At 42.0% G+C, this 13763-nt stretch overlaps 1 protein-coding gene across 1 annotated transcript in view; it reads right to left on the reverse strand.

Moving 5' to 3' along the window:
* The window catches only part of PDIA5 (protein disulfide isomerase family A member 5), a 99464-nt gene that overhangs the window by 62507 nt on the left and 23194 nt on the right, over positions 1-13763 (reverse strand). Inside the window, exons 5-8 of the mRNA XM_026082191.1 lie at positions 11320-11403; positions 10501-10546; positions 4111-4203; positions 2737-2797 (exon numbers count right to left, since the gene is read on the reverse strand). Coding sequence (XP_025937976.1) covers positions 2737-2797; positions 4111-4203; positions 10501-10546; positions 11320-11403 — 284 coding nt within the window. The remainder of the gene's footprint in view (positions 1-2736; positions 2798-4110; positions 4204-10500; positions 10547-11319; positions 11404-13763) is intronic.

Genomic DNA, 13763 nt, shown 5'->3' on the forward strand with positions numbered 1-13763 from the left:
CTGGACAGACATCAAAAGATATGAGYTGTTAACACATCTTCTGAATGCTCTCTGTTTCTATTCTCTTCAAGAGCCCAAGGCCTCAAACACCCCCATCTAACTCATCTCCCTCCTCACTTGCCCTCTTCAACCTCCTACAGTTCCCTGGATTCCCTCCTGGAGTACAGGCACGTACTAGCCTCCTCCACCCAACTATCACCCATATCGTCCTTCTGTTCCCAACTCAGCCGCTGCTTCAAACTCGCCGCTTCCAAACCCACTTCAGTACGATTTCTCTTGCCCATGCATTTCTGCATTATATGGTTCAGAACTCTATCAAGCAATATATGCCCCTATAGGGACATACAAGGGTAACTTCAAAAAACTCCCACTTTTTGTTATTTATTCTTGCCTTTTAGCTAATTTTTTTTTTTAAATCAAATGCATATTAGTTTTTAAGTATTTAACGCTTTCATTTTTAAAGCACTGTTTCCAATGACATTATAAACAGCTCCTTTTTGTTGCTAAATCCAGACCATTTCCTGCAGGGGCCATCTTTGAGAGAGTTGCACTACAAATAAATCTGAATGCCTGCAAGAATACCTAATTTTTCATATTTACTGCTGTCTGACTTTATAATATAGGCCAAAAAATACAGTGAATGGCCTCAAAATGGCAGGTAATATCTTCTAAGGAAAGCATGCCTTTGCTCAGAGTAGTTTCACACGGACCAAGCATTCCTGAAATATTAAAGAAATGACATTTAAGTTTGCAGTCACTTTCACCTCCCTTTGCACTGGTACATAATGAAAAAGCCCACTTCCTATGAATCTGCCACAGTGAATCTAAAACCCCTTRCTTCCAACAAAGCTGAGAAATAGTGCAGCTGTCTTGCCCACATCCTCCTAGACAAAGGCTCCGATGTCCTCTCTTGCCAAAGATCTCCCCGACTCACCYATTAAAAGTAACAAGCACAGCAGAAATCCCTTTAGTCACCAGCCTTGATTTGCTACTCCCCACTATGAGAGGTTACACCTGCACCAAAAGACAGTAACCAATAACCTCAGCTTACCAAAGTCGCTCTTTTAATGCAACTGCTAGATGCCTTTTGTCTTGAGTAAGTGGAACAGGAGTAAGAAAAGAAAAATTGGACACGAACCAAGTCAGACGGTCTTGTGAGTTAAATAAAAGATAAGGGAGTGAAGAACTGTGAAATCAGAGGGGGAAAAAAAAGCCTTACAAGTAGGCTTCCTTCACAGCAGTTTATAAAGCAGCAGAAGTATTACAGCACTGAAGACTAGCAGGTATTTTGCCACTTCAAAAGAAGAGAAACTGGAAGGAGGGTTTCTGGGGGGAATGGTTCAAAGAGAACAAAGGGTTAGATAAGGCACATTTCAGGAAGAGACTTARTTGTGGGAAACAATTATTCGTGATGTGGGTAAACTGAGAGAGCATTCTGGGCTGGAACTCTCCCAGAAGGGACGATTTATGGGCAGAGCAGGCATATCATCTCCTGCTGACACTAAGGCGGCAGCAGTGACTGGGAGTTACAGTGCACTGTGCCAGGCCACACAGGACCACGCTGCTGCAGTTCGAAGGCAGAGAGCTGCAACAAATTTAATTAAAGGAAAAGACATTCTCTTTGTGAGTATCAACTAAGTCTTGGGTACTTCTGGCCATCTTGGCAGTACTCAGATGAGACTAAAAAGGGTAGAAGGGCTTTTCAGGCAATAATCACCGAGGAAATTCACTGAGTAACACCAGAAAAYGCTGCCATGGGACACTCATTTTATAAGAGAAACAACTAGCAAATTGCCATTGATGCCTAACATCAATTTCATTATCAGGGCAGAGCTGGGAGGCTTTTCTAGCTTAGGTCACATGTTCATTCCTTTCTCCTGGCTCCTCTGCTTTCCAGCTGAGGAACAACTCTAGTGCAATAATACTCAGTTTTAAAGAGCTAGAAAGCCCCTTGGTTGCCAATCACAACGAAATACAAAAAAGCAGCTGGAAATTTGCAAAATGCAGGAATAAGCAGCCAATGCAGTGACAAGATAACAGCAATGCAATGTCAAGGTAACAAAAGAAATGCAACGACTCCTATGCATTCTTTCCTCCCTTCTCTGATGAAACCCCGCTYGCTTGAGATACTCCTGCCAACATGGGGACAAGCCTCCAGATTGCCTCCTGAATAGAGCAGGAGAGTCTCTTCCTCCTGACCAGTGCATTGCTTCCTCTGCCTGCAGTTAGGCAGGACACATACGGCTTCTTTCAGAGCCATGGTCTCCTCTGGAGATTTTTTGCTTGTGTGGAACCAGCCTATCGTATGCTGCGATCCAAACTGCAGAAGTAAAAGGCATGTGCTCATAGTTCCATACAGGCYAGAGGGACAGACAGACCTTTTAACATTTACATGCTCAGCATACCTTATCTCTGTCTAGTACAACACAAAYTTAGAAAGGACAAGGGATAAACATATATATAAAGTGGCAGCTTGAAAGAGCAATGACTGAGAATCATCATCACAAGAGAAAGAGGCAAGACTGGGATAAAGGGAGAAAATATTGATAGTCTAGAAAGCAAGAAATGGACAGCTAGGGGAAACTGAAGACAAACAGGCAGAAAAACACAAGGARTTGAATGATAAAGATGAGATAGGATGGGATTAGTGAAGGAAGCACATGTTACCAGTCYGACACGGACATCTCTCAGTGGAGACAGGAAGATGATGTGAGAGGACRTTGCTGGATTACTTACATGGGGCATAGAACATCATCAGAAGGGGTCTGTCTTCCTTCTTCAGAAGCCTTCTCAATTCCTAATGAATGAACCAAAGATAAGTTATCAATAAAAACAGATATATACACAAGAACACCTATTATTACTTGTGTTAAAATTTTGAAAGGTAAATTTATCCATCAGTAGCACATAGGCTTGTTTACTTGGGCAGGGAAGAGGAGTCATCTTTCCTAAGAGACAAGATTTGAGTTACTTCTCCTTGTTCAATTTTTAACTGCGAAGGAGCTAGCACAATTTATTATAGATTCAAATATTTGCTAAATATCCTAGACCAGTATCATCAGTGTTGAGATGCAGAAGTTGTACTACTTTGTTAAATCTCACTGAAGAATCTGTGTGYGACTAAAAACATTTCCTTTCTGGACTCCATTGGGAAAAAACAAAAAAACAAAAAAAGAAAAACAGTACTCTAATTCATGAAGTCAGACTTAATAACATGCAAAATAAGTTCAGCTTCCACACTATGAAACCTTGTCAGGGCTATGAGAAACCATGAGAATAGATTTTTTCAGTACCAGCATGGTAGAGAATCCAGATGAAGTTTTTAAATCGAACACAACCCTTGGAGGGCTAGTAATAAGAGTACAAAAGGTGAACATTAAAAATTAATCTTTCTACAAAAACTGAATGTCAAAATAACTGTTCCWAATATCAAAAATGAAAGCTAGAAAATTGAAAAGGCCCTTTATGAAATACCAGCTAAAGTCCGATCAATTAAGTTTTAAAAATCAACAGATTAGAAAACTGATACAAAATACCAAGCTGATTATTTAGGAGAAAATAATGGTCAGCTCTGTGGTGGCACTGGCTTTTTAAGGCAATTTTATCTCATTCACTGCTTTCCCACTTAACACTAAGCAGAAAGTTACTGTAGAAGGTTAAATCACTCAAGATCTGGATTCTGTTCCTACCTGCTCCAGACTTTGAGACAACCTCAGGCACATAAGAGAACCTAAGGTTTAATGACAACCTGTAGTTGTAAGACTAGCATTTTGCTTCCAACTCGCACCTATCTTACCTTTAGCTGCTACACTTTCCTGAGACAAACAGGCCTCTTCCGCCACATCTGTAATGCTTTAATACTTGCTGTGCAGCTGGCAGACTAACACCATGACCACACGTGGAGATGAGGAAGGAAGTAAGCAGGAGACCTTGTTCTGTATTATTGTAATCCACGAATTTTGTCAAGTCACTTAAAACAAATTGGGTGCTCTAAATTTCCCTTCCAAAGGAAGGAAATAATGGTGCTTCATTAGGAGTTCACATAAACATGCACACTCCTTACATTCCATACATTTATAAAACATATTTAATCTCTCTCCTTTGATGTACCTTTTCACTGTCAACATGCACAATGTCTTTGGCTTCTGGATCCTCCTCCCACAATGGAGCACCTTCTGGATCCTTGAGAAAGGCCACCATGGACTGTAAAGAATGGAAAGAACAGTTTTTAAAGCAAACTGAGAACCATGAGACCTTCCAACCCAAATCCATCCTGTCATGGGAACAATAGCCAGGACTCTTTCCAATTAGTGCCTTTGCTGTTCTGCTCTYACACTCATCTGCTTTACCGGAGATGAACACAAACTTCTTGTTGCTGAACAAAGCAATAGCCTGGGGTATACCTTCCTCACAACTGATATCCCACCTCACCAGTGCCAATTTCCACTCTAAAATTGGGGAGAGCAATGTGGAGGTAGACCACCATACAGACAGCAGCTTCAATGATCCTTCAGACTACAAGAGGGCTCTTTCAATGGTACCAGAGCTGTAATACTTCCACAGCTACTCCCTGGCTTAGCAGAAAGTATTTCTTTCTATGTAGAGGTCAGGTTCCCATGCCCTTCRCTGTTCCCAAGTAACCTTTGAATCCAACAGGACTAGTCGGAGGGCACACTGCTTTTGCTCACGGCAAGTAACAATGAACTCCAGACTTACAGATCAAACTGCTTATTTGGTCAAAAGAAGAATAATCCACCAGCTGTTCCCCCATGACCCATTTACCTAAAAATTGCACTCAGTAGATTTTTATGTAGGAGTGTAACAAGGAAACACAACAAGAGARGTGGGAGATAAGACCCTATGTTTCTGCAGCTCCCATATTCCACAAGCCGAGTACAGGCATATGCCTACTTTATAATTGCTCTGCCCAACTGACACACAACCAACCAGCTCTATTTTGGCAGATCACAGATATTATCTTTATCATAAAGAAATACTCTTGAGTGTTTCTGATTTCAGACTGAGCCTGAGGGAAATTCCAGCCCTCTGAAGTCGATGAGACTCTCTCCATGGGTTCCAGTGAGTAGCATTTCCCCCCACTTCCAGCTGTAATGGGAGCTGCAAGCTCAAYCACTGGTATCCTCAGATGTCCGTGCTCTAGGAAGCAAGATACTTAGATTTCTATGGTCATTCACTGCTTAGTCTGACCCCATTTCTTTCTCTGTGGCATTGTCTGTAGGACCCAGTACACATCAAGTCCTAGGCAGGAYCTCTGCCACCCCAGGAATGTAGTGAGGTCCCTGAGCAGCCTCCTCCACTGTAAGAGTAGGGGGACGATACTGCAACAGCACTGAACAAACTTGGAGTTAGAGCAAAGAAAGAGGTACGCTGTGCCATTCATTAAAGCCTTTTTCAGCCCATGGGATATTCTGCCAAAGCAGCTCATGTTTGAAAAGCACAGTGGGGTATACACTAACACATACCAAGAGCATCCATCTTAAAGTCCAGGTGTGCACTCCCCTTCTCAGAGCAGGTTAGCAGTGCACCTGGTGACACACACCACTGAAACAGTCTCAGAGATACTTCTGCCACCTCTCTGCCTTTGGTCAGGCTGCTCTGGTACAACATCCCAACAGCTTATCAACAGAGAGCTCATTTTCCTGCATCTCAGTTGGTTCTGCAAGACTTGGGAGGATTCGGAGCTTATGGCAGGATTCATTTATTGCATTAATGTTTTTCTCTACTCGCTCAGCTAATACCGAACAGATTTGTCTTATCACAAGCGGCAACGTATATTAGTCACTAGACAGCAAGCAAAGCACTTAATGTGCCCAGTGAGAAGACCTAAGRGGTGAGGTAGGTGGTGTTGGGACTGCAGACACTTTGAAGAGAAGAAATTTATTTTAATATGGCATTAACAGAGAAAGGAGCTAGCTAGAAAAAAAAAAAAAATCAAGTTATAGCTGTAAAAAGCACTAAAACTATAGGCATTAACATCCCAACCAATGCTAGAAGAGACTTAATAATATATGATGAAAGGAGAGGGGAAGAGGACAAAACAGAGGAGATATTCTACAYTTAAGAATGCTAAATCAAGTTCTGCTCACTCTCAGTCTGCACAGATCTCAACTATACATGGAGGGGGAGAGAGAGAGGGGTCAACATTTTAACAGCTAATGAGTGCGATTGACTCTGCTAGTTTCAAGAATTCCTGTGTGCCAAGTTCAGTCATGTAGAAACAGATGTGGTTAGAGGATGGGGGATTAAAGAGATTTAATTCATCCAGCTTCTCCCTCTCAGCCAAGAGAAAAAAAATTAGATGTGTAATGTCTTCTGGCAAGAATAGGCAGTATATTGGCTTGCACTCATTACTCTGCTCTGTGAAGAACTAGCATTTCAYCTGTGCCTTTAAATAGGGAAAAAACCAGCTCCACAAACAAGCCACAACATTTCTAATCACAGAAAAATCAACAGTCCCCAGGCTGCTGGGGTAGAGGTCAGGGCAAGGTCCAGTCCACAGCACAGCAACGCCCATGTTGAGGAATCGGCTACACTTCTGTCAGGCCACRACGTGGTTAGGACCCGCTTTGACCCTACGGGACCAACAAACCACACTGGGCTGCAACTCTCCACTTGAACCCACACAACGGCTTTGAACTTTAAACACCAATTCAGCAGAACCCAGGGACGTGCCTTTGTCCAGTCCACCCTAGACAAAAATCAAGCAAGTTTTAACAGCAGCGTTGCTGGCTATCCTATACGACCTGGGTGTTAACCTGGGAGAGGGGGAGGGCAAAAATACGTCCCTGTACTTCTCACTCCAGCAAAGTATAATGCAGTAGGGATGCTAATAACAGACTTCTCTTGATTTCACTCACGCACACRCATCCCTCTTAGTTTTAAAGAGCAACCTACAAGAGCAAATCTGAAAAGGATTCTGACTTTAGAGCAGGACTAATTTATTGGTTTAGTCTATTCCCTTTATTAGTACTAAGCAGATTTATATTTTAATGAGTTTTCTCCATTTTAGGAGAGAAAAATTTCCCTGTACTCTACCCTCCAGGAAAGGCTTCAACTTGTAATAAAGACAACGTGGATACTAGCCTTCTGGAAGTATGGAAGATTAGGAAGCGGTGCAGCTACAACAACATAAGAAYAGACATACCTGTTAAGACCCAATCTAAACTTAGATCTCCAACAGCAGCTGGCTGCAGATACTTGGGGAAAAACTACACCAGGATCATTCTTATACAGCATATACTGGCATACGTTCTGTTTCTGGCAACCCGTAAGTAAATTTTAGGGACTCTGCGTCAGCTGTTGTATTTGGACCACCGAGCTTGCTAATGCACTTATTCCTTATGATTAGATAATCCTGTTTTTAAGACCTTYAGATTTTTAGCTTCCATGACATGTGGCAATGAGGTCCACAAAGGAATTCCATCATGTAAAAAGTAATCTGTTTCAAATAAGCTATCCCCAAAAGCCTGTTTGTCCCCAAGTTTTGAGGAAAAAACAGGTAATCATTCCCTTTTTGACACTACTCACCACTGTAAACATATCTATCATAATTCCCTTTAGTTCTCCTTTTTCGAAACCCAAGAATCCTCATGTAAATATTAAGCCATCCATACCCCGATCATCTTCACTGCCCTTCTGAAGTGCTTCTCTGCCTTTAGAATAGATGGGGCAACCAGAATCGCATACAAGGTACAAGATGAAAGAACCCAATGGCTTCAGAGAGTGGAATAGCATTTTCCTGTTCCATTTTCTGTGCCTTCTCTATTCATTTGCCTTTTTAACTATGGCTAAGCACAGGGCCAAGGTTTTCAGAGCAACCACTGTTCTGACTGGTAACTCAAAACCCACAACAACAGTATGCGATTACTCCAGCATAGGGGGAGTTCTGTCCCTTCCCCTCCTCATGTTCATTTACCCTGCAAGTTACTACTTTCATATTGACAAACTACTCAGTATTGTTAGAACCTTCCCAACTTTTTGCAGAAGTTAAAAGAAAAAACCCAAACAAACAAACAACCCCCCTCTCCTCCCCCCACCCCCTACTAATTCCTGGTAATTTTGCATCAAACTCTGCCATCTTGCTGTTCACCTCCTTTATCAGATACACTGAACAGCTCAGATCCTAACAAAAGTCTTGGCAGCAGGAGGTTCTGACTACTAAATTCCCCCCACTGTGAACACTGAGCTAGTCCCTATTCCTCATCTTTTTAAAAGTTAACCCACAAGGGGATCTCTGCTAATTACATAAGGATTTAGTTTAAGAAATAAAAAGCTTTTCTCAAAATCCAGGTACACTATCAGCTGGATCAGCCAAATCTATGCAATTGCTGATTACTTCAGAAGAACCCTTTTAGGGTTGTGAAGCACTCCCTCTTCAGATCTGTGTCCATTATTCTCCAAAACATCCTACTAGTTAATATGTCCACCAGATGCCACAGAGGATCCAAGTTTTCTTGCCACTGTCTTGCTGAATGATGTGAAACACATCCTTTAACCTCCCTGTTCTTCAGTCTGTCCATCTGTCCATAAAAGAGGTACGATACTCTATGCAACTGTGTTGCTCTGCTGTTCACTATATGTAAAGTGCTGGGAGATTCCTGGCAAATGGAGCTGAAGGCAAGAGAGAAATGTCACTACCTGAGCACAAGACAAGGAGAGGACATAGTATAAAGGGGGAAATAAAGATAATATTTAGATAGTTGTGAGCAGCAGAACAAGTAAACAAAGGAGTTCAATGACCAGTGCCAAATTTGGATGCACTGTCTAATCTGTAAATTATTGGTAGCTGGTTTCATGGGACAGTTAAATTACGAAGAGTAGAGTTCCTGGAGTGTGCATGCATGCAGAGGGAGGGAGCTTCAAAACCCCTCTTCCACCTGTATCCCTGTCCATGGGCTCACCCTAGAGCTGCTTTGTGTTCATCAGCAGGCAGGAAACATGCATCAGAACATGAGGAAAGGGGAAAACGCTCATCACAAAATAGCAACTACAAGAGTAAGTGACATGGTTCCTGTTTTGCTATGATTGCATCTTGGCCAAAGCATTCCTTGGGGCTCTGCAGGTACCTTCCAGTTGATCYTATCTATCATGCAGAATCACAGCACTAATTCCTGGTAGCAGTGCTTTATAGAGGGCAGGAAGGAGACTTCAAGGAGCATTCAGACCACCTAAATTTAAGCAACTAACAAGTCTCTCTCGGTCCATCACCCACCAAGAGGGAAAGAAGTTTAACTTCATCTCATTAACTACACAAGGAGCCTCAGAAATTTGCTGACTAGGCTAGGTATCTAACATCGCCCTTCTTTGTTCCAGGTGAGATTTCTACTGCAGGAGATAGGAAGATATACAGTCCTATTCTCCCAACCTCATCCGTGCTCCCTGAAGCCTGCATAATGACACCAAATACAGGCTGAATAGCTGACACAGCCACTGTGCATTTCTGAGACAGTTCGCCTGGACACACATCTACCCCACAACAATTTTGGCTGTAAAAGGAAGGTACAGAGAGCATGCTTAGGAGCAGCCACTCTGAAAGACTCAGATTCATGTAGCACCTCACACAGGTCTTTCTTCATCCCAGTTCAAACCTTAGAAGAACCAAAAAAGGGAAGCGAATGTAATTATGTCAGCCTGGGTTGACTTCACCAAGCCTCCACAACACTGAGGATGGTGCAAAGGCTGGGTTTGCTGGAGAGAGAGGAGGAACAGAAATGAGAACTCTGCATCAGAGCTGGGCAGAAACTGTTTCTGCAAGCCAGGTCAGCATAGGGTTGCAGGTTCATGCAAGGATAATCACAGCACTTCACYAGTGCCTCATACGGGAAGGCCATATACCTTCTGCCTGTTTACTGTGCTTTTAGTCTATTGTTTCTGCAATCATTAAAATCTACACATTCATTTCAAGTTTCACATCTTTTTCCTTCCCTTGCCCTCGCAGAATGTTGCCTCCTGTTGCTTTGTGTCAAAGCTTGAAGGAGAAGGAAGGTCATTTTATCCCTGCTGCACTCAGGGCATATCCATAGGAATCTACGCTCCATAATCAGATCAAAGATAAGGCCGCTCAGCTCTTTTTCAAGTTTGTAAACACAAGACCTAAAAACCCCAGAGAACTCCTTATCAAAATGCAGTCCAGCTAATACTTTTAGTTATGCTGCCATCAACAGCATCTTGTAATCAGAACAAACACAAAAATCCCTATTTGTTACCAGCCTGCAAGTCAACTCACAAACTACATTACAGTTTAACACAGATTCAATGTTGTTAATAATACTTAAAAATCCAGCTTTTCTGGATCTGTGGTTGGCAGATGCATAAAGACACAAAGATCTTTAGGTCATTCTGACAGCTGTTTATGACGATTAACCCCCTCCCCKCCTACCTTTAACATGAAACAAGGTACCAACACCCATTTTTAATCCACAAATGTCTCCCCCATATCTAGCAAAGAACAAAAAATAATAATCGAATATTTAAATTTACCTTCAACGTGACAGCTCTGTTATATTCAGTATGAAATGCACCGTCCCTGTTGAATAAGGAGTGGGGAATAGTGTTAACTTACAATAGCGTTGCTGGAAATCATACAGCTGTTCTCCCAGGTATCTCACTAACCAGGATAAAATTGTCCTGCCAAAGCCACAGAACTAAGCAGAATTCAYTGTGCAGCAATTAAAAAAAAAAAAAATAGAGTGAGGAAAAAGTGAGGGTGAAAAATCAAGTGTAAAGCAAACAGGTCTCCAGTAAATTTCTTCTCTGAAGCTTTAACAAGAACATCTACTAAGGGCATGATCTTTGGAGATGCAGCTGCTTGGCGTTTCTTACATTTGCAGTACTCTTACTCCTATTATTTCCAGGAAGAAAAACTCTTGCTCTCTCATTTCACTTGCCTTTCTTCAAGTACTCTGCAAAAAGTACTGTCTCAGGTCAGGAAAGGAGGCACACAGAGTTGAAGCAACCTGCCCGAGGCACATGCCAGCAGGCAAGTGCCAGAGAAAGCAAGAGCRCCGAAATCTCAGGCCTCAGCCCTTTCTACTGGGTAGTTCTAGCTCATTAGGCATCTCTCCTAGACTCAGCTTATGCTTTTAGTGTACTGTATTTAACAGCAGAATAAATTTATCTCAACTTCTACTGTAACACATGCTTACAAACTGAAGAAACAGCAATCAATTTCAAATGTCAAAGGGTACAGCAAAAATCAAGAAGTCCTCATGCTGCAGTAGAATGGAGCTGCAAGGAGAATGAATGATCCTAACAGGGGCATCAACAATTATGAGCTACAAATCCCAGCCCAGCACTCACTTATAATGGAGTAATTCCACTCCTTTCTCCTTTGAATTAGGATCTACTTTCATCTTCTTGCATAATTTTCGGCTTTCAGTATCACTGCAAAAAACACATATTGGAAGAAAAATGGTTACAAAAAAAGAAATCAAATGCATTCAGTAGTGAAAACTTATTACTTTGCTTCCTCRCCAGCAATTAGTTGCAGCTAATGATAATTTAGAAGCTCTTTAGCTAAATTTGTGGGACAAACATGGAAATCTGCATTAGCCAATTTAAATTTGCGGGTTTTTTGGTCAGGACAAGGTGAACTATGTTAAAACAAGTTCATGGCCATGTTCTAAAACCAGGCCCTGCCCAGTGGAAAAGGAGTCCATGCCAGCACGTCCGATTACCTCAGTAGACTTTGCATCCATGAGATTAACAGAAAGTTTAGAAGTCAAGTTTTCAAGAAGACCCTGTTACCATTAGAGGGGGGTCAAAGAGCAGTGTTTGTGAAAAGACTCAAAGAAAAAGAGCAGATCAGCTTTTGTATCTGGTAGAAGAGAACTCTACAACAAAAAAAACATCTTCATGAGCTCTCCAAGCCCAGAGCTTTCAGATGCAGAGTGGCTAGCTTTAAATAGGTGTCACAGAAAATAAAAACCTATTCAAGCTTTGGCTGGGCCAGCCATCCCATTCACTCTAGGTATAAAGGAGGCATTCTGTGGCCACATCTGACAAGTGGAGGAAAGACCCATCCATCACAGCTCCTGGAAAAGGAGACTAGTAACAGGCAGGGAGCAGACCCTACTGAAGGTGATTTGTAAACTGGAGTGAACTGCTTCCAGYACAATCCAGATTAAACTAAGGAAAAGAAGAGAGAAGGGCCATGGGAGACTTAGGTGGGCAAGATAAGGGTCTAGGAGACCTAGCTGCTGTCCTAAATGAGGTAGAAGTGTAGCTATACGGATCCTTCAAACTGAAGCAAATATGAAGGAAGTCAAAGACCAAAATGAGATGAGTGAAACAGCGAAACTACTAAGAAAAAGAGGAAGATTCATATTTGCAAGTCTATTCTTTGCATTGACAAACAGCAAGATTAAAAAGCTTGAAAATTTGTTTCCAGCAGAGGACAACTTGTACCTTTTACACAGATAAATCAATTTAAAAAATGAAAACACTGAAAACCCATCAAGTTTAAACTGATTAGAGACACTTTAGAAAGCTGAGATGCAAGGGCCCCACCAAATTACATACTGGCAGCTAATTCTCCCGATGTTCTCCAGCTGCCTTTCTGCAAATGTGAGGAAGAACAAACAGCAAGGTAGTAGYGTGTTGCAGAGGAGAGAGTGCCTTTGTGGGAACATTTCCCAAATACTTATTGTAAATGGAAATGAAGAGGGGGCCTATGGGCACATAAATCAAGAGCAGAATGGTACACTGAAGACTAAAATTAGCATTTTAAGGAACTAACAAAGCACGCAACCACTTCATCAGTAAGGAGCACCTGCAATCTCAATAGTACAGAAGCATGTCTATCCAAGGAGTCTTACTCAATGCATGTTCTGTCATTGTAACCCACAAATGCTTTCTTTGCTTCCCCAAGAGGCTAGAGATCCAAGCAAGGACAGATTTTCCTATGGTCTGCTGCATCTTTTTCTCCATACTGCAGTGGAAGATGAAGCTAAAACATGTCAGCTCCATTGAATAGCACAAACATCCCCCTTGCAACCAAACTAGGTCAGAAAGCAAATAGTCTTGATTTAGACTTCTACCCAGAAGTTGGTTTGCAACATGCAGTTTGTACAGAAAGCATGTAATAACATCAAACCTAGCTGCCAGAACATACAGTCTCCTCTCATCGGCAGTCCTCCAACTGTCCCATGGGCTAAATCTAAATGGAAGGTCACCGAATCTCAGAGGGAACATCAGTTTATCAGACTACCTCCTCATCTTATCCCAGACACAGAGATCTAGGGACATGAAGAACAACTTAGGGCACTGCTGGAGTTAACTGTCTGGCAGTCAGCTGAAGTCTGTTGACACCACAGCCAACATTTGTAAATGCTTCTCTGGACACTCCCAAATGTTTCCTATTCTGGACGTATATTTGTCTAAGCTGACCTATCTTTGTGGCTATTTCAGCCTTGTCAAGAAAAGTGTTAGAAAGTGGTCCAGATGAACAAGTGCAATGGTGATACCTCTGCTGACAGGGTCTGCCTGACCCTGTGATGTGAAGACTTGATTTCTTGTTCTTGRAGCTTTGTTCTGGGACCAATAACTTGAGGACTGAAATCTGCATCAYGACAAGTCTGTTGCCAGTTCTGCTACCAATTCAGTGCAACTTCAAACCATGTGGGGGAAAGGGGGAATTTTTCCTTATTTGTCATTTAGAGATCCTGAGGCTTACCCAACTTAGGAAAGCTTTGCAAGGGTTATAGTTTAAAAAAGGCTACAAAATATTACTACTCAAACAAGAT

This window comes from Apteryx rowi, unplaced genomic scaffold (assembly GCF_003343035.1).
Source record: "Apteryx rowi isolate R43461 unplaced genomic scaffold, aptRow1 scaffold_57, whole genome shotgun sequence".
NCBI lineage: Eukaryota > Metazoa > Chordata > Aves > Apterygiformes > Apterygidae > Apteryx > Apteryx rowi.